At 40.2% G+C, this 18403-nt stretch overlaps 1 protein-coding gene across 1 annotated transcript in view; it reads left to right on the forward strand.

Annotated features, from left to right (window-relative positions):
• The window catches only part of SKAP1 (src kinase associated phosphoprotein 1), a 255361-nt gene that overhangs the window by 193589 nt on the left and 43369 nt on the right, over window positions 1-18403 (forward strand). The window contains exons 5-6 of the mRNA XM_031469714.2: window positions 17156-17233; window positions 18090-18173. Coding sequence (XP_031325574.2) covers window positions 17156-17233; window positions 18090-18173 — 162 coding nt within the window. The remainder of the gene's footprint in view (window positions 1-17155; window positions 17234-18089; window positions 18174-18403) is intronic.

Raw genomic sequence — 18403 nt, forward strand, 5'->3', positions numbered from 1 at the left:
AGTTCTGGTTGTACTCTCAGGCCACTCACTGACTGGAAGGTACTGACATATCTGGAACCCTAGAGATATGCACTTGGAACCCTAAAGTCAGGGAATAAGATGCCTTTTTATTGATTAGAATCGTTTTAAAGCATATCTAAGCAGAATTTGTATGTGAAAGTAGTATTTCTCCACATTAGCATTGTGAGTACCAGCGGCTAGTGTGGAAATCCAGGGTCTCGTATGCTGTTCTGCTCCTGACAGTTTACAGAAATTGACTCCAGTGACTCGGGCAAGAAGGACCGAATTCCAGTCCTTCGTTAGGCAAGAGGTGGACTTTTGAATCACATAATTCCAAGAGGAAACGTGAGCTTTCCAAAGTCAAAGCAAGCACTTCATTTATTTGAGGCCTCTGTTATGACTCCAGCACCACAGATAAACTACTTTCAACAAATTCTCACTCTTCGTTAGTGGAAAATGCTTTCCTCTAATCACCGCAAAGTACCCAACACCTGGAATTAACACCAGTCTTCCCTTACCACACTCATTTGCTCTCCTTCCAGTGGGGTATGCTAGGTTCATGAGGTGACTGCCAGTAGTTGTTTAGCTGTGTGCGCAGCTCCCGGTGCGGCTGCGACTGCTCTTCTGCCCTCAGCATCCATTCTCCCCTTCTTCTGCCTTTGTAGATGGGCTCATGGTTGCCCAGAACAACTCCCTGCCTTCTTAACTCCCTAACAACTAGATTCGACCGTGTGATTTAACTTCTGGCTGATGGATATAAAAGGGACATTAACTTCTAGGGTCATATACGGTGTCCTTAGCAGGTCAGGGGAGGGTGATGCTCCCCTCTTTGTCCCTCTCCCCCTTCCTGCTGGCTCAAGCTGGAGCCAGCTTGGACCATGTGGAAGAAATCACATGCAAAAGGTGGTGAAGACAAGTTAGAAGGAGATGAGCACGTGGAGTGCCATCTCATTTCCAAGCTGCCTCCCTCCAGCCTTATTATACATGAGAAAGAAATTATTTTGTTTTATTAGGCCTCTATTATTTGGGGTTTTCTGTCACATTGACCAAACTAATCCTAACTGACTGATTCACCTGGTAAGGACTCCCTTTGGAGGATAACCAAGGACAGGACAAGTAGGGCAAGACTAGGGAAGTGACTGCAAACAATGGGATGGAAAGAGGTATTGCAGTGGTGAAAAGACCACGAGAGGCTTTCTTCAGCCTATCGAAAGGATGACATAAACCTGCATTATATGAGCATAGGTAATAATTCCCCTGGCGTTTCTTAAATGGTGTTATGCAAAGTCCTAACTTTCATAGATTAATATTGTTTCTTCATATCTCGGTTATACTACTTCCAGATGGTCAGTCAAAACTGTGATGTAGACAAGTTGTCATGGTTCTTTTCCAGGTCATCTTCTGTTAGTTTGTCCTAATGGCACCTCTCTTGCCTCTCACCACCTGTTCTGGTATTCAGTGCCCAGGCCCCTGACCCGGGGCCCCACGTCACCAAGGCCCACCAGCAAGCCATCAGGTTGACAAGGACCTAATACACAAATTCACTCTGCGGTTGTGGTTTTCAGCCCCGACACAGCCCCGGAACATCCTTAGAGCCTTGTAAAAATAAGCACGCCTCAGCCCTACTCCCAGATGATCCTAATTCAGCAAATGTAGGGTGCAGTCCAGGTATCGACTTTTTTTTTTTTTTGAAAAGTTGACAAGTGATTCTGATGTTCAGCCACAGTTAAGAACCACTGCTCTAAGGTGGTAATGACTGGTAATGGCTCAATGCAGTATCATCAACTGCACAGACCTCATGGAAGAGAGTCACTGCTGGATGTATTTCTAACAGTTATCTCTACTCAGTGGCCTACTGAATGGTTGCAAGTGGCTGTGCCTTGTCCCTGGGAGAGCTGGTGCTCGGCCCCTCCCTTGCCACCACTTTATCACACTATGGAGGAGAATGCCTCCCTTAATACACTGCCTCTCCCAGAGGTATTTGTATTTCAGTAGGGAATAATGCTTTCATCTAAGGGAACGGGCTTCTAATGGTGGAATTTCAGGAATTAAGGAAGTCAGTTGAGAAGATGTTCTGGAAGAGGGAGCCTTTGCCAGTTCCCTTAAACACACACCAGTTAAGCAGCACCAATTCTATTTGGTGCTACTTTTTTTTAAGTTGATTTTTTTTTTAAATCACTGGTCCTGTTTCAGAAGATCAGGCTTCTGAGGAAAAGAAGAGCCTTGGTTCTTCGTTTTTCCTTGGATCCTGTTTGGAATCCCCCTCAGCCCTCACACTTTCTCTCGTCCCCTAGAGAGGCAGTGTCATTCATCCCTAATTCCACCATAGTTAGATAGCAAGAAAGCTTGTGTTAAAAGAGTGCATTACACTAGTCTGAATATCCTTTCATGGCTAGAATAGGATCTTAGAACACAGAGCAGAAGGTCATTCAGATATCAGTCCTCTATTATAGCCCAGAAACAGACAGGCTAATCAATATTTTCATATATCTGGTTATCTCTTACAAGCCTGGTGTGATTAAGATTCTACAATGTTTTAGGTAATCCTTACTACTTCATTGGCTTTTCTTCTTGGCTGTTTAAGCTTTTCTTTTTACTTTTATCCTTTCATTACAGATCCTATAAATACCCACCTCATGGGGCTATTATAAAAATCAAACTAAATAAGAGGATTGAGCATGCTCTGAAATTTTTAAAGCTCTATGCAAATGTATAGTTATGTTTCTGTAATAGGGAATCTATTCTTTATGTGTCAGTACTTCAGATCTTTGATGGAGAGAGGAGAGAGAAACATTGAGAGATGCCAAGAGACTGATGCTAAAGATTGGCATGAGGATTCCTTATTTCTGTTCCTGCTTTGTCCGCTTACTAACTGGGAGACTTGAGCAAGTCACTGTAATTTCTCCGTCAAGAGAAAAATGATCATTTTTCTTATTACAGATAATTATGCTTATTATAGAGGTAGCAGTGAGGATGAATGAATCAAAGTGTATCAGAAGACTGAAGAGTCTAAGATTTTAAGAATCCTATAGGAAGAGTCTTGGAAGGGAGATGCAGATACAGCCCCTGATCACAGTGATGAGCTAGAAACAGAGCCCTGGCAGCCCAGCACTTGATCCTCCGTTGTAATTATTAGCTCACGTCCTCTGCTAACTAGGATAAAATTTAAAGTTTTTGTTTTTTCCCATTACAAAAACACATTGAATTGTCTATAGAGATTTTTTTTAACCGTTACAGATTTACTACCCTGGAAATAAGGATTTGTAATGAGGGTATCCCCCCTTTGTTGGTGTGACCTGTTCTCTGGGAATAGGCAGAGGACCAACAGGCTAAGGGCAACCTCCACTAATTGTTTATTTTCTTTCCAAAGTGGCAAGAAGTTGTTGGAGTTTCATACTTCATTTTATATACAAATTGAGGTCCTGGGGGAGAGTATCCTTCATGTGAACAGCTCTCCCCGTTAGTGGAGAAAACTAAGTAACAATAAAACCCTCAGGGACATCATTTAATATTTCCAGCATTTCACATGAGCTCTGACACTCAGGTCTTCAAGGGGAAAGCTGATTTATACCTTCAGTCGTTAGACAATGTAAAGGTGAGGTCAGGCATAGGCATCCTTCATCCCTTTTCCCGTTGCTCACGGGTCCCTTGGGCAAGGTGGAATCAAAGCATTTCAAATGGTAGAGGTCACAGGAGTGACACCATAAGAGGTAAGAGAGCACAGCCTCCTTCCTCTACCAGTGGGGCTGACGCCCATATATCTTCATATTGCCATTGTTTCCACTTGAAAAATTACATGCACTTGGTTTTACTTTTCCTTCCCTTCCTTATTCTTAAAACATGATTTCTTCCACTCCCAATCTAAAGTGTAATTTATGTCAAGAATAATGATTATGTGTTTCTGATTATTTTTTAAAAAGACGAAACCTTTAACATAAATGCAGGACAACAGGTGTCTTGTTTTATGGCCTTGTACCTTTCCAACCCTATAAATTAAAATCATGTCTCTGCCCCCTGTGTCTTTGCACTGATCGGAAGTTGTCTTTCTAGGACGTCCTAGGAATTCTGTGCTCTCTGGCACAATACCTCCCACGTGTTAGGTTCCGAATAAATTTTCCTTTCCTTTCCTCCAAATAAACTTTATCCAATTCTGGTCATGCCTCATAATACATTGCTATACTGTAAATTGCAGCCCAGGTTTATACCCTGGGCTTCCTGCCCCCAAATTTCATAATGGGATTGCATACTCCTTTGTTACCTGTGACATAAAACAGATCTCCTGTGGAAAGAGGCCTCCTATTCGTGGGTGCTCTTACAATGTAGGAAGAGCTTAAGCAGAATTGAACCTATGGTACAAAGTACAATATTAGAATTGCAAATGAATGTTAAAATTGCACAAAGACTACAGATTATTAAAATATTCTTAAAATGATACCTAATTCAAATACAGCTTTGTGTGTTTTTAATAAAAATTGTTTCTCTTTATTCTGCACTGACTTCTTTCTTTTCTGGATTCCTTTGCCATATATTCTTCATACCAAGCTTAGGAATTTTGTATATTTAGCCACTCAGAATAAACATCATTATGTAATATGGAGACATATGGCTTTGTTGTAAAATAGTTGTAAAACTATTTTTTATATTTTCTAATTTTTTTTATTTCCATCGAAATAATATAGATATATCGTTTTTAAACAGCAAATAGTATTACAGGCAGTCATTCCTTCCTAATCCCCAAGTACTGCTCTCCAGGGGCAGCCCCTGCAATTCTTTCATCAATTCTGGTGTGTACTTCCACATTTCTAAATAATATTGTTATACAGCTATTTTTTTGATTTTTCAATTTCAGATATTAACTATTGATTTCATATTATGGCAAAGGAGGATTTAACACTCTTATCCCAGTCCTCACTTCTCCTGCCTTCATCTTCCCAACATGATTATATCATAATTTTTAGTTAGTTTAGTTTTAAGATTTACGTGATTTTAACTATGTAAATTTTACTTACTGCCAACCCTTATAAATATCTATAACTAAATTTTATTTTTTTTTTCCAGAGTGGGAAAATGCCTTGGCTTTTTCATTTGATTGGTTTTCTAAGTCCCTACCCCTAATTCTTCCCAAACTTTGTAGCAGAGTTGTAATATTCTTCAGACGACTATTTTCCACGTGGTCCCACACATCAGATGATCCATCAGGTCCATTCTGTTCTTGGAGCAGCTCCCTTGAAGGCCCCTGTCCTCCTCCCTACTCTGGGCTGGCTGCTCTGGAGCTGCTGTACACCCGTCACCCTGGGATTTCCCTTTGCGTCTTTCTTTTGTCAGAGCCTCACCTGAATCCAGCATCACCTTCTTTCTTGGTGGACACCCTACCCTCACTTTGGTGGAGCACATCCTCTGGTGGCATCCTGAGAAAGGCTGCCTGGAGGTAAATTTCTTGAGAATGTGCGTGTCAAAAAACCTCTTTATCCAACCTTTACACTTGCTTGATAGTTTGGATGTAAAAACACTAATGGAAATTATTTTCCCTCAGAATTTGGAAAGTGTGGCTTCATATCAGCTTCTAGTGTTGCTATGGAGAAGTTCATTGCCATTCAGATTCTTGATTCTTTCTGTATAACCAACTTTTCCCCCAACTCAGAAGCTTTTACCAGCTTCTCGTTATCCATTGTGTTCTGAAATGTCACAGTGATTCCCAAGGTGTGAGTCTCTTTTCATTCATGTGCTGGGTGTATGGAGGTCCCTTTCAATCAGAAGACTTGTATCCCTCATTTTGAGAAATTTGATCGTTTCTTTGATCATTTCCTTCCCTTTATTTTCTCTTCTAATATTTTTTCTCTTCTATTTTCTGTTTTCTTGATCCTTTTGCCCTATTTCTTTAAGATTTCTCAGTTACATCTGCCAATTCATTTGTTGATTTTGCTTTTAATTTTGGCTATCATATACTTAATTTCTGACTGTCCTTGTTTCCTGATTGTTTCTTTTTAAGCCTCTTATTTCATGAATTCAGTGTCTTCTCATCCCTCTGGGAATATTAATGATGGCTTATTTGTTTGCTTGTTTTGGTCTTTAATTTTCTTTTCTACTCCCTAAATTAACTCTGTTTCCTCCGAGTTCCCTTTTATCTGTTATATGTTCTGGTCTTTGTCTATCATGTTGGAAGCTTTTCTGCAAATGTCTGGTGATCTTCAGCTCTTGCTTGTCATTTAAAAATGACGCACTAAAATGCAGACTGAAACTTCTGTGTGCCAAGGTGGAGTATATCAACTGAGGGGCTTCACTTTAGAAAGCCTGAAGTTGAGAGTGATGGGAAGACTCAGCCATTTTGCTTGGGGTCTCCCCATTGTTAGTATCTACAGCTCTTTTCTCTGAGGCCATTTGTTTTTTTCCAGAGAAGCGTCCATGGATATGCTGGTGGTACCATTATTCACAAATACCAGGGGTTTTGGAACTGAGCAGTAAAAGGAGGCTAGGGGCCTCAGTGTTCAGGGCATAGACTATTACTTAATTCACCTGTTTTCAGGGTGGCTTCTCACTCTCCACTGGACTGTGTGTCCCAAGACTTGGGACCTCTTTGGTTTAGTTTCCCCACAGAAATTAAACCCCCAGGCCAGGGTTAGAGAAGGATCATTTCTTGACTGTGGGAGTAAAAGAGTGATACTATGTTGAGCTAGAGTCAGAAGACTCTATTTGTCTTCTCAACTCTACAACAAATTAGTCACATTACCTTGGGTGATGTCACATAATGGCATCACTGAGTGAGTCACATAATGACATCATAGCTGGCCGGGCTTTAATTTCTCTATGTGCAAAATGAGTGGCATAGATTGACCTCCAGAGAGACCTGTAACCTCCTCATCTAAGAGTTCTTCATTAGGGTACCTTATGGAAACGCTAAAGTAAGTGATGAAATGATAATTAGAAGAATTTCTTTGACAAGTATTACTACCTCCTTAAATTACGCTACTTTTTAACAGTCAGCCTTTCTTAACAGGAATCGTAGCCTTGGCAATGTACGTAGGTGTGCAGCTCAGACCTGCATCAAAGCCGCTCTAGTCCTTTCCTGCATATGTTCTGTACAGCTTTCTCATGAGAGACCCAGCAGTTCCACTCAGTTGGGGAGGAGGGGTGGTGCTCAACGTCCCTATGAACTTCAAACAGGAGGATAACCCAGGTACCTGCCTCTTCCCTGGTGATGCCACAAGTCGGGTTCCATTTTGGAGTAGAGCATCCTGGACAATCCCCCGGCTCCGTCCAGCGGTGCTGGTACTGCAGGCGTGCCTAGCAGAAAGGGCTCCTATAAACCCTTCGGGCTAAAAAATCTAGGATGAAAATACTCTTCACCTTGGCTTTAGATTATAGTTATGACTATAACATTATTCATCACATAAAATGTTTATTGTAGCATGGTGAAGCCAAAAAGTACTGGATTTGGAGATTTGAAAAAAAAAAACTGAGTTTATGTCTTGATTCTCCTTCCTGCCAGTTGTGTGAGAAAGTCATTTACCCTCTCTGAGCCTCAGTTTCAACTCCTGGAAGCTAGACTATTGAGGTCTTTCCGTCTGTATCAGAATAAAGGAGGTGCCTTAAAAGGAAGCATTTTACAAACACTAAATAGAGTGCTATCCTAATGTAAAGTATTACTATTATCACTGTTACTGTTGTAACTATTTGATCAGGGAAGCCTGAATTTCATGCTGCCTCTTCTGTCTGCTTTGTAACACCCAGGCAATTTCATGATTAGAGTTGGCCTTCCAAAAAGACACTTTCGTTCTTTTTTTCCTCTAAAACAAATGAATCCAGAACCAATCTACCTTAGCCATCCAATATGTGCAGCCTCTTTTGTTCGTGAACAACCTGAAGGTAATAAACTGGTCTGCCCCTGTGACAGAGAAAGATGTTGGAAGGAAATGGGTTTCCATCTCAGGCTTCTAAGGTGCCCTACCAAACAATAACAAGGGACAGATTATTCAGCTAAACGCCCCTGACGTGCATTGGCATGCAATATGCCACCCTCCTCGCCAGGCAGTATTACTTATACACCTGCCTCTGAGGAGGGCTGCTCGGAAGAGCTACTCTGCTTTTATCAGACATACATTTTAGGGACTTTTAAATAAACTTATATAGCAATACTGAGCTGCATGTCTTCTAAACTTTGCTATTTCATCCATCTATACCAAGCACCGTGAAACAAAATGGATGTGCCTTCAGCTTTCTACAGTCTTGGAAAATGAACCAGTCCACTTAACAATAAATGGTGGTTGGTTCAAACACACATGACTAGTCTAGTGAAGAAGAAAAGAAAGTTGAGCTTAATGAAGTCCAGTGTCTGTGTCCCTGTGCATGGACAGGAAAGGACGAGTGTTTTATAACTGTTTATTGGAGTTAATGGTAATAAATTCCTCACTTGTGATGCATTAACTTTAATGTTTTCATTACTTGGTGATTTAGGTTTTCCCTTTTCACATTGTAAATCATGTTGTCCCAGTAGCAGAGCAGGTCGAGCGCCTGCCATAATGTTCATAATACTCAGTGGGGAAAGGAATGTTCTTTCTTTCTCCCCAGCACAGTCTGACAAAAGATGCTTTTCCCTCCTCTCCATTTGCTGCTTTCTAAATAAGCATGAGGGTAGACAGAAGGACACATCTGACAGCAGGATGGTTTCGATCCTAAGGAAAGACAGGTCTCCGCAGTAACTTTCCAAATGTATTTGGTGCTGAAGGTTTTTTCCTTTCTTTTCTTTCTTTCTTTTTCTTTTTTCTTTTTCTTTTGTTTGTTTGTTTGCTGAGTGTGAGCCCTTAGTTAATGAGCTGTGCAAATAGATATTGAGATTTAGTGTTTTTATTTTGCAATTACAGACTTGGTGATTTGGTTGGAAATTTTGGGGTCTAGAAACATTACCCTCATTTTCCCCTCCCTAATTTTTTCCTTGCAAAGTTTGACTTCCTTCAAACTTGCTTGAGTTTTGTCTGATAAAATAGAAGAATCAAGAAAGATTTTAAATCTCAAATGTGTAACTTCAAAGAAAAGGAGGTGATTTTTGCCCTAAAGGTTCCTATCATAGCCATCATTTTTCCATCTCCGATCCCAGACTGCTGCACAGTGACACCCAGGGAGCTGTCTGGGAGCGAGGTCCAGCTCGGGAGTGGCCCTTCGCCCAGTAGATGATGCATACCAGGTCAAAGCCACAGTGCTAAGATCACTGCATTCCCATCAAGTTCTCCCCGATGGGGTGTGAGAGTTCTCATTAGATCACCCACCCTGAAATACCCCCAGAGAATCACGATAATTAGTTCCTGAGTCTTCTTTTTTATTTTCTGCTTTGTTTGCTTTAAAAGTTTTCTCAATGCTGTGCTCTGATATCTGAATGTTTTTTACTAGAGAGACACAGAGAAGGTAAAATTATCATTTGATTCCTCCCTGAAATCTTTTGGTTTGGAAAATAACTAAAATAGAGACTACTAATGGAGCACTAATCCCCACACGGCTTTCACCCTCAACAGGATTGAGTGCTCACACACACATAGCATGTTTGCTTACAGGATGCAAACAAATACACCTGTGGATGTTCAAAGAGAAAAACACCTTTTTTTTCAGAGAAATAAAAGAACAAGACTAGGGAAAGAAGAGGCAAGTTCTTAGCCAAAGCCTGTAGCTCAGAAATTGCCATCAACAGCTGTTTTCTGAAGCAAATTCAGTATCCATTTGTTAAGTTGTTGCAGTTTAGCTCAGTCTTTGTCTGTTTTTGGCTTCCTCTGGACCACCATCCTTTGATGCTTTCCTGAAGCTATCTTATCCTGAAGATAAGTTCTAGGGTGAAGAGAATTGATATCTCAATGAGGCTGTGAAATTAGCTGGAGATTTTGTTCTCTCCAGTTGAGGTTCATGGCATTTTTTTCCTAGCTGGTTTTTTGGTTTTTTTTTTTCCAAAATCCTCTTTTTCCCTTTTCCCATCATTCTCAGTACTGTGATTCCTCCTGACTTCTGCACCACACCACCCCTGCCCCTTCCTCCTGGCTTTCTTCGCTAAGCTTCCCTTCTTTCCCTTTTTTACTTCCTTATTTTACATTACCAACCCTAAGATTAAAATAGTGAATATACAGCAGAACAAAAATTACTGTTTGTGGCTTAGGTGAAAATGATTTATGTAACAAATATTCACTCCCATATTGCCTTCTTAGACCACAAGTCCCGTAAGGGTGGAAGTGGTTTCAGTTCAGTTTAACAAACGTTTATCGGGCACCTACTGTGTGTACTAGGCCTCTGGGGATACAGAGAGAAACAGGTATATGAATAATGAATTGTACTGCCCTCTTTTTTTTTTTTTTTTTCTTAGTGATATCTCTCTACCTATGAACACAAGATCTGTTTTTACCCCCCCCCCCCTTCCCTTTCTAGGCCATCCCTCCTATTGCCTTCTACCCAGATCCACGGCCACATTCTTTTCCCTGGGACTAGTCCCTTTTCTATTTCCTTATTCAGGGTTTCTAGCAGCTTGATATAGTAACTAAGATCTTATGTAAACCTCAGCAAAGAGGCAAGACTGGAGAGAGAGTACTAGGGGGAAAGTTTAGAGTCCCTGGGAGCCAAGACTGTGCTGTCATAGTGCCCTACAGAAAGTGGTATTAGAGCACAGAAAAGGGAGGATACAATTCTACACGGGGAAACAGAGAAAGATTCAGAGGGGATATGACATTTGAATTGAGTCTTAAAGGAGCCCTTCCTCTTCAGAAAATGGGGATAGAGTGATTGGAATTCCTAGCCAGGACAAAAAGCATGAGCAAAGCCCTGGCAGTGTCAAAGGCATGGCACGTTCCAGAAGGCAAAGCCTGTTACTTAGTGTTGCTGGGGTATTAGGAAGTATGGGGGTTGGGAGAAAATGAAACTGGAAGGTAGCGTGAGACCAAGTTTTAAAGTTTTTGTGTGCTGGAGAGTTTGAGTTTCATCCTATAGGTTAGGGAGGACCATTGAAGGCTTAAAGCATGTATGACATGGCCAGATCTATGTTTCAGAAAGATGATTTCCGGTCAGGATATGGTGAACAGGTAGAAGGTAAACTAGTTAACAAGTGACTGCAAACCCAGGCAAGGCTGTTCTCTTCTTCTGCCCTTTTCTCCACATTCTTATCACAGTCCAGTGGAGTAGTAAATAGATTTGGAAATGATATTTTGTCATTCATTTTTAAAGATATGCTCTCAAGTGACATATGTATTAAAGTGACCTGCCTCAGGATAAGAGGAGAATACAGTGATCCTTCAAGGTTTGTAAAAAGACAGTTTGGCATGTTCAGTCCTTTCCTCCTATTTAGCATCACAAAGCCGTTTGAAGCACTGCTGTCTGGGCTTGTTTCAGGATCCTCACTTTGTCTGCTGCCGCTGACTGTGGTTTGGCTACTAAAGACTTCAGGTCGTTTGGATCTTTGTGATTCTATATTAAGGATGGATTCTTAGGATAAAAATAAAGCTGAAGGTGCTCAGTAAAAGATATGTCATCGATCAACTCAGAAGACATAGAGGCTTCCTGGGATTAAACAGTTTGTCTGGAGATTGCATGAATTCGCAGCCTTTTTCCCACCATAACTCATGCCCTCCAACATTCATTTGCTCAACCCACTTCCAGGAACACCCACGATTTTGAAGAAACACAATTTTTTTCAAGGAAATAAAGCTCTGTGGGAATTCTTGATTGCCACAATTACAATAGTACATCAGATGTGTTTAATCACCATAGACTGTGGCATAAATAAGATATGCTATAAGTTATTTTTAATTGACTTTTCCCCTTAAGAAAGCGTATTGAATGCAAATGAGTGGTATTATTATACAAAAACTTTAAATCCATTCTTATTCTTAAAGTGAATTATTCAAAATCTCTGCCATTTAGATCAACACCTTCAACCGATCAAAGGACACCAATGTGTCCTGATACCATGATTAAGAATCAATGGATTTTTATACTGAATTAGTCTTTCTTTAAAATGAACTATTTACCTACCAGATGCTGTTTATCTTCCTATTTATTTAGGTGTTAGAATTAGTGTGAAGTTATACGTGGAGTTGGAGGGGCTTTCTCCCAATACTTTCACTTCTTATGAGTAAAATCCCACAGAAAGTGAAGACATGGAAGAGGAGCACCCCTTAGACCACAGGCCTCTGTGGTAGTTAGTGTGGTGCCTCTTTGTGGAAACAAGAAGGTTCTTCATACACCATGAATATTAATGGTTTCTATATGTTACCTTGTAGCTTGGCATTATTGATGGACTGTTTTATGAAAAGAAACCATTTTGGATATTTAGCTTAAAAATCTTCTTTTTACACCAGGGCTTCTTCCTTAAAGAGTAAACGAATCACGACCAAGGCTCCTGCATGAGCCCTACCCTGGAACCGGCTTCTCTTTTCTAAACATCACTTTTGTCAGAAGAGGCCTTACAAATGGTCACCAAGCAGCAAATTTTTGAGAGCTCCAGGTTTCTTCCTCTTGTGTTTCCTTTACCTTGCATATCCTTTTATTGCACTCTCTTACTTTTTTTTATTTTTGCCCTCTGTATCTGTTGACCTCTTGAAAGTACATTGTGTTCAATTCCTTCCTTTCATCTGCTACCCAGTTTATTTCTTCATGAAATTAAAGCTGTTTGTTTGAGTGGCTTCTATGTCTTTGAAACTTTTAGATCTTCTACCTATTATTAATGATTTAGAATTTTTCACCTTACTTGTGTTGGTCTAAATTCCTTAATAAGTGAAGCACAAAGACAGAAAAGTATAAGGAGTGAGGGTAGACTCAAGTAGATATCGAATGGAACCACACAAGTTTAAGAATTATGTAAACCTGTCCCAAGGTACTAATGAAGGAAGAGTCCTTGAAACCAACTTCCCTGTTGGCATCATGTGCAGAAGATGAACACCAGATACCTCAAACTGCCATTTATTGGCTAGTTCCTAACAATTGAGGGGAAAAAAGCAAAAAATAACCCAGAAATGCAAGAGGCTGAGGAGAAACAGTAATGAACTTTTGAAGAAGGGCTCAGAAACCAAATACAAAAGAGAGGGTTTAGCGAACAGATTGGGGATCAGCATCCACCAAACAGGAGAAAACTACACCACCCACCCTACCTTCAGTGCCCCCTTTCCCCTTCTCCAGTGGCGGCGCTGTGAAGTGTCTGTGTGTCATTTTGCAAATGCACACACACACCAGTGATCTGTGAGTGAATTGGCATCGCAAGTGGAACCTGACCATTCCCAGCCTTCAAATATTAGATTTTCTCCAACCTCATCCATCCCAACTCCCCTTTATCCTTTATCACGGATACTTTAACGAAGGAACCTGGTAACTTCACCCTGTCTGATTCACACCTGTTAGCTTCAGTCTCTAGGGTGGAGTTGGTTTGGCCCCTTCTTCAAACAACTGAAAAGAAACTTATATTAAAAGGAAAGGGGAGGATGGGAGAAGCCCACAATTTAGGGAGGGGAAAGAGTTGAACAAATGATTTTTTTTTTTAATCACTGATTTTCATTTCAAGTCAATTGAGCAAGAGAGCAAGCCAGCTACCTATAGTGAAAGTTTGTGGGCACTGGTTTGTTCTGTAGGGGCTGCAACCTTTTTGCAGTAGAAATTGTGTGGCCTCTCATGCTATTAGCCTTGTGCTGTGGTGGTGCCAACTGATTTCTCCAATTCTCTTTTCTCAGTGGGCTAGAATGCTGCTGATTAAATAGGCCGTGACTCACATAAGCTCCCGTGTCTTTTTTATTGACTGCTTTACGGAAATGTATCACACTCCAAAGGGTCCCCATTGTTGTCGCTGTGCATGGCTGACTGAGGAGTCATGTTTAGTGCTGAGAGATGGACTCCTACTCTGTCGTTTTTTACTGCATAGTTGGTATGGGTGGGATACAAGAGTTTAAAGGACTCTGGATGAGGAGAAAAAGATGACTGAGAAATTCTTTTATCTTCACCTGCCATAAAAGTTGGGTGGCCATCACTTCTGGATAACACGCTTCTCTGTTGATCGTATCTGTATGGCCCCACATCCTTCAGCTAGGTGAATTTTTTCTTTATATGGGCCGTTCTGAGAGATTTAGTTAAGTGCCATGGTAGAGAGAGATTATGACACTGATATAATTCTGTATTGTGCAGATATAATATGATACCCCCTTAGATTTCTCCAAAGGGCCATTTATTCCCAATAAATCTAAATCATTTCTATTTTTTAAATTAACATCTTTTTTCAGGTAATGGACAAAAAGCCTCAATTTTTTAAAAAATTGTATACTTAAATATAAATGTTTTTGCATTAAAACAGTAACTCATGCAATTGTTTGTAGCTTCTTCCTATTTTTATTACCATCCTACAAAGTATTTACATACTTGCTATTACACATTAAGGAGCTCTGCTGATCTGGTTCATTTGCCAGTAGGTGTGAATTCAGGCATACAGGACTCCTCCTGCCTCACCACCCGGGACCGTGGCTAACATGTGTATTCTCCAGATCACCAGTTCTTCATCAGTGGGACCCTCAGCTGACACTGAAAGAGGAGATAGCTTGATTGCCACAGCGGCTTCCCATCTAGGATTGGGACAGATCTGGATCCCATCTGAATTAATCTGATAGATTGTGGAGCAAATGACATTGAGCTCAGGGTCAGCTTTACATGAGAATTCTGTTACTGTACTCACCACAGAGTGCCTTGTACATAGAAAACAATCGATAGACTAAAGATTGATTTGATCTGATTTTTTCCAGAGCCATTCCAAACTTCATCTATAATCCCATTTTTTCCACTGCCCGTAAGGGAAACCAGGAAAGAGAGCTCATTAATACAGATTCCCTCTAATAAGAAAGCAGCATAACACTTTTTACAAAAACATAGCATATGAAATACTGTGTTCCCAGCTCTCTTACTCTTAAGAATCTTGTTGGTAAATGACCAAGAGAAGAAATTCAGCAAAATTGGGCTCATTCAGTGCCCAATTTTAGCAAACCAAGTGTGACTTTTGGGGTGAGAAGGTGGTAATGGTGCTGTCCCTAGTCTCCTAAAATTAGTGACTTGGAATTCAAACATCTCTGCTGCATTATGTCTTTGTTTTCTTGGTGGTGGCATTCTTGGGTTTCAGTTGGTGGGGAGAAAAAAGCCTCATGCTGATAATGTACTGAAAGTAAATGAAATTAAATAAGCGAAGCAGTGCTCATCACTACTTCCCTCCCCCCTGGGTAATTCAATTCAAGCTCTTTCTCTGATGGCAACTCACAGGGACTGTCTCTGTCACCCCGCTGGGGCCTAGAGTCTTAACATCTAAATAAAAGTTTCACTCAAGCATTTTTTATGCTCCTGCCAGCAGGATCAGTGAGCTGGTGTGGGCACATTAATGTAATATTCATACTCACAGACTCTCCCCACACACAAGGCAATGTCTTCCCATTTTCATAATTATAGATGTTCCATAAAATGGCATTTAGATTTGCATTAAAAAAGGAGCTTTGAATTCTAATAGAACGTTTAACATGTCTTTTATGATTCAGACTCTCGGCATCTTTAACAAGAAGCTGTGTCTCTAAGTTTAACAAGACCTTAAAAAAAGAAAAAAAACCTAGGAAGAAAGATGGATTTAGGGTTTAGGGGATCCTGATTTTCTTATTTCCTGTGTCTTTCATTTAATTATTGGGCCTCTAGGAGCAATTTTTTGACAGCGCTGCAGAGAGGATGGGCTCTCCTTCAAAGGGCCTTCTAAACCATACCAGGTCCTCACCCTCAGTAGGATCTGCTTCTGTTTTCTTGGGGAGCATTTTCAAAGAGATATTAGAATTTTCAGAGAGGTGGAAGAAATGAAAGAATTCTAGCCAAATGAACTTTCCTTTGCTGCTGTTCATCTCATGTGTGCACCCTGAGACCCATCTGGTAGGATTTATAGCAGTCACAGAGTTTGCTAACTGTAAAACTCACAAATGAAAACAGTCCATGAACAAGGAAGTTGACAGTAAGGATGGATAGGATAAAGAATCAGGCACTTAGACACACTAAAAAAGAAAAAGAGAAGCTCCCCTGATCTACATTTTTAAAACTAAACTTGAAACAGCTTAGAAGCAAAAGGTAATTTTCGTTGCATTTTAAGTTGTCTTAAATGTTATTTTTAAACAAGAAGTATGTAAAGCACTGAGCAAAGTGCCCATTCATAGCCACCACTGAATAAATGTTAGTTGTTGTAGTTGTTCAGAAAACAAATGTGTGATTGAAAAAAACTTATTCCACTCAAGAGTTTCCAGATATTGGAAAGATGCTCCCGTCATTTCATATGTGTTGTACCTTAATTTGGTTTATATTTTGTTTGCTTTCTAAATTTTTTTAAGACAAACCAAAAGAGATTTGAGTTTGGGGAATAAATAAAAGAATAAATATTAGGATTATGCTAGCTCACTCTCTTCATTTCTCCTAATTAAGAAATATAGAGTTGCATTTTTAATTGTTTTTGTTTTGTTTTGTTCTTGTTTCATTTTATTTTTTTAAGGAATAAATTTCTTCCTCTTTATCCTCTGCCCCTCCCTTCTGTAAAATGAGTCTAAACCCCAGTGGGGGGAGATAGATTGGAATCTTGACTTCTCAATAAATTTGCACCTAACCAGGCTAATTGAAAGCCACAAATGTTAGCGGCGTACGATTAAAGGCTGATGTCAGCTCCAGATCTTCTCTGTGTAAAGGGCTTCTACCATTCCTAGACTCTTTCCTTTATTTTGACAAAACCATGATTTGGCAGTTATGGCCAAGTTCAGCTTTGCATAGCCCTTCTTTGTGTGAACTTGGTGAAAATCATGTTCACTAAGGTAGCTTTCTGCTTGTTAGGAAAAGGTGAGTGTGGGTTTATTTAAGCAAATTCTTAACTCTCTGGAGTCCTTTTCTTGTCAGTCCATACATATTTAGGCTACCTCCCCTTGCACAAACTAATGCATGTTTAGATCATTTTAAGCAATTTTAACATTAGATATAATTAGGAAGAAAGAAAATTTACTCCCCAACCCAAGTCATCTGGAAATTGTTTTATTTTGCGTCGTATTTAAGCAATAGCCCTTCTTAACCCCCCTTCATTAATCTGGATTATCTCAAGTGGCCCAAATAAATGAAAATTCTGTCAGATTTCAACAAAACATTTTGCTTTTGTTCCTTTTAGGAATGGAAGACATCACAAGAGGAGCTCAAGAGCTTGATAATATCATCAAGCAAGGATACTTAGAGAAGAAAAGCAAAGGTACTGATTAGACCCCCAGATCTCAGAATATTCCAAGAAAAGAAGGGAAACGAGGAGAAAGAGAGCTAGCATGGGCGGGTGCCTTCTTGTGCCCAATACTGTACCAGGCAGGTGCAAGGCAAAAGGAAGGCAAGAAAAGGAAAGAAGTCTGGTGTTCATGGGTAGGCTGACGAGAGATGGTTCAAAATCTTCTCTTTACCAGCATAGGGATTGGTTCCACTCACCTGGTACACAGCAGATGCTTAAACAAATACATGTTGAATAAATGAATGATTGACTATATTTTGTTCTCATCTCTCAGTGTGCTCCCATAAAGACTGAAACTAGGTTGCCAAGAGTGTAGTTTTTATATCATATGTGAAGTGGCCCACTTCCAAGGTTCAGACAAGCCCAAATCTTCAGCTTTCATGCATTTGATTAGAAAAGGTACTACTTGGGTTGGAATACCAGGTGTAATACTTGGGCAAATTGACTTTAGCACAAAGAAAGCCTTTCTTATGCCCACGGCCTGGAGCATCATTTTGGTTTGCTAAAAGGCAACACATAAAGATCTCATGGAGAATTTTAAAAGTACAGGATGAGATTAGAATCTGAAAGACATAAAGGGAAAATAGAGAGAGAGCTGTGAGGGGTCAGAGCAGGCAAAACCTGTTTAGAACTTGGACCTTTAACTGAGTGAGCCCTCTGGACTCTGAGTCAATATGGGATAACCTGTGGGAGTGAAAGGGAGGGTTTTACAGTCCATTAACGTGGGAAATAAAACAATAATACACTGGACTGTGTGTTGTTGGATTTTACGGACTCTTCAGTGATTGTAGTTACCTGAATTTATGTCCCTTACTGCTGTCCCGTTTAGATCACAGTTTCTTTGGTTCGGAGTGGCAGAAGCGATGGTGTGTTGTCAGCAGAGGCCTCTTCTACTACTATGCTAATGAGAAAAGTAAGTGTTCTTCATTTGCACAGCAGCATCTCACTCCTTCGTAAATTCTCAAGCACTTAGATCTCAACTTAGCAGTCCTTAACTAACACCCATAAAGGAACATGCTTGGGAAAGAAAAAAGCTTAGGTAAATAATACATTGCTCATCACCAAAAACTCAGATGCCAATTTAGAAATTACATTCCCTTTAAACTCTAGGATAGTGTGGTCAGCATATTAAAAGGTCACCTT

This window comes from Camelus dromedarius, chromosome 16 (genome assembly GCF_036321535.1).
Source record: "Camelus dromedarius isolate mCamDro1 chromosome 16, mCamDro1.pat, whole genome shotgun sequence".
NCBI classification, from domain to species: domain Eukaryota; kingdom Metazoa; phylum Chordata; class Mammalia; order Artiodactyla; family Camelidae; genus Camelus; species Camelus dromedarius.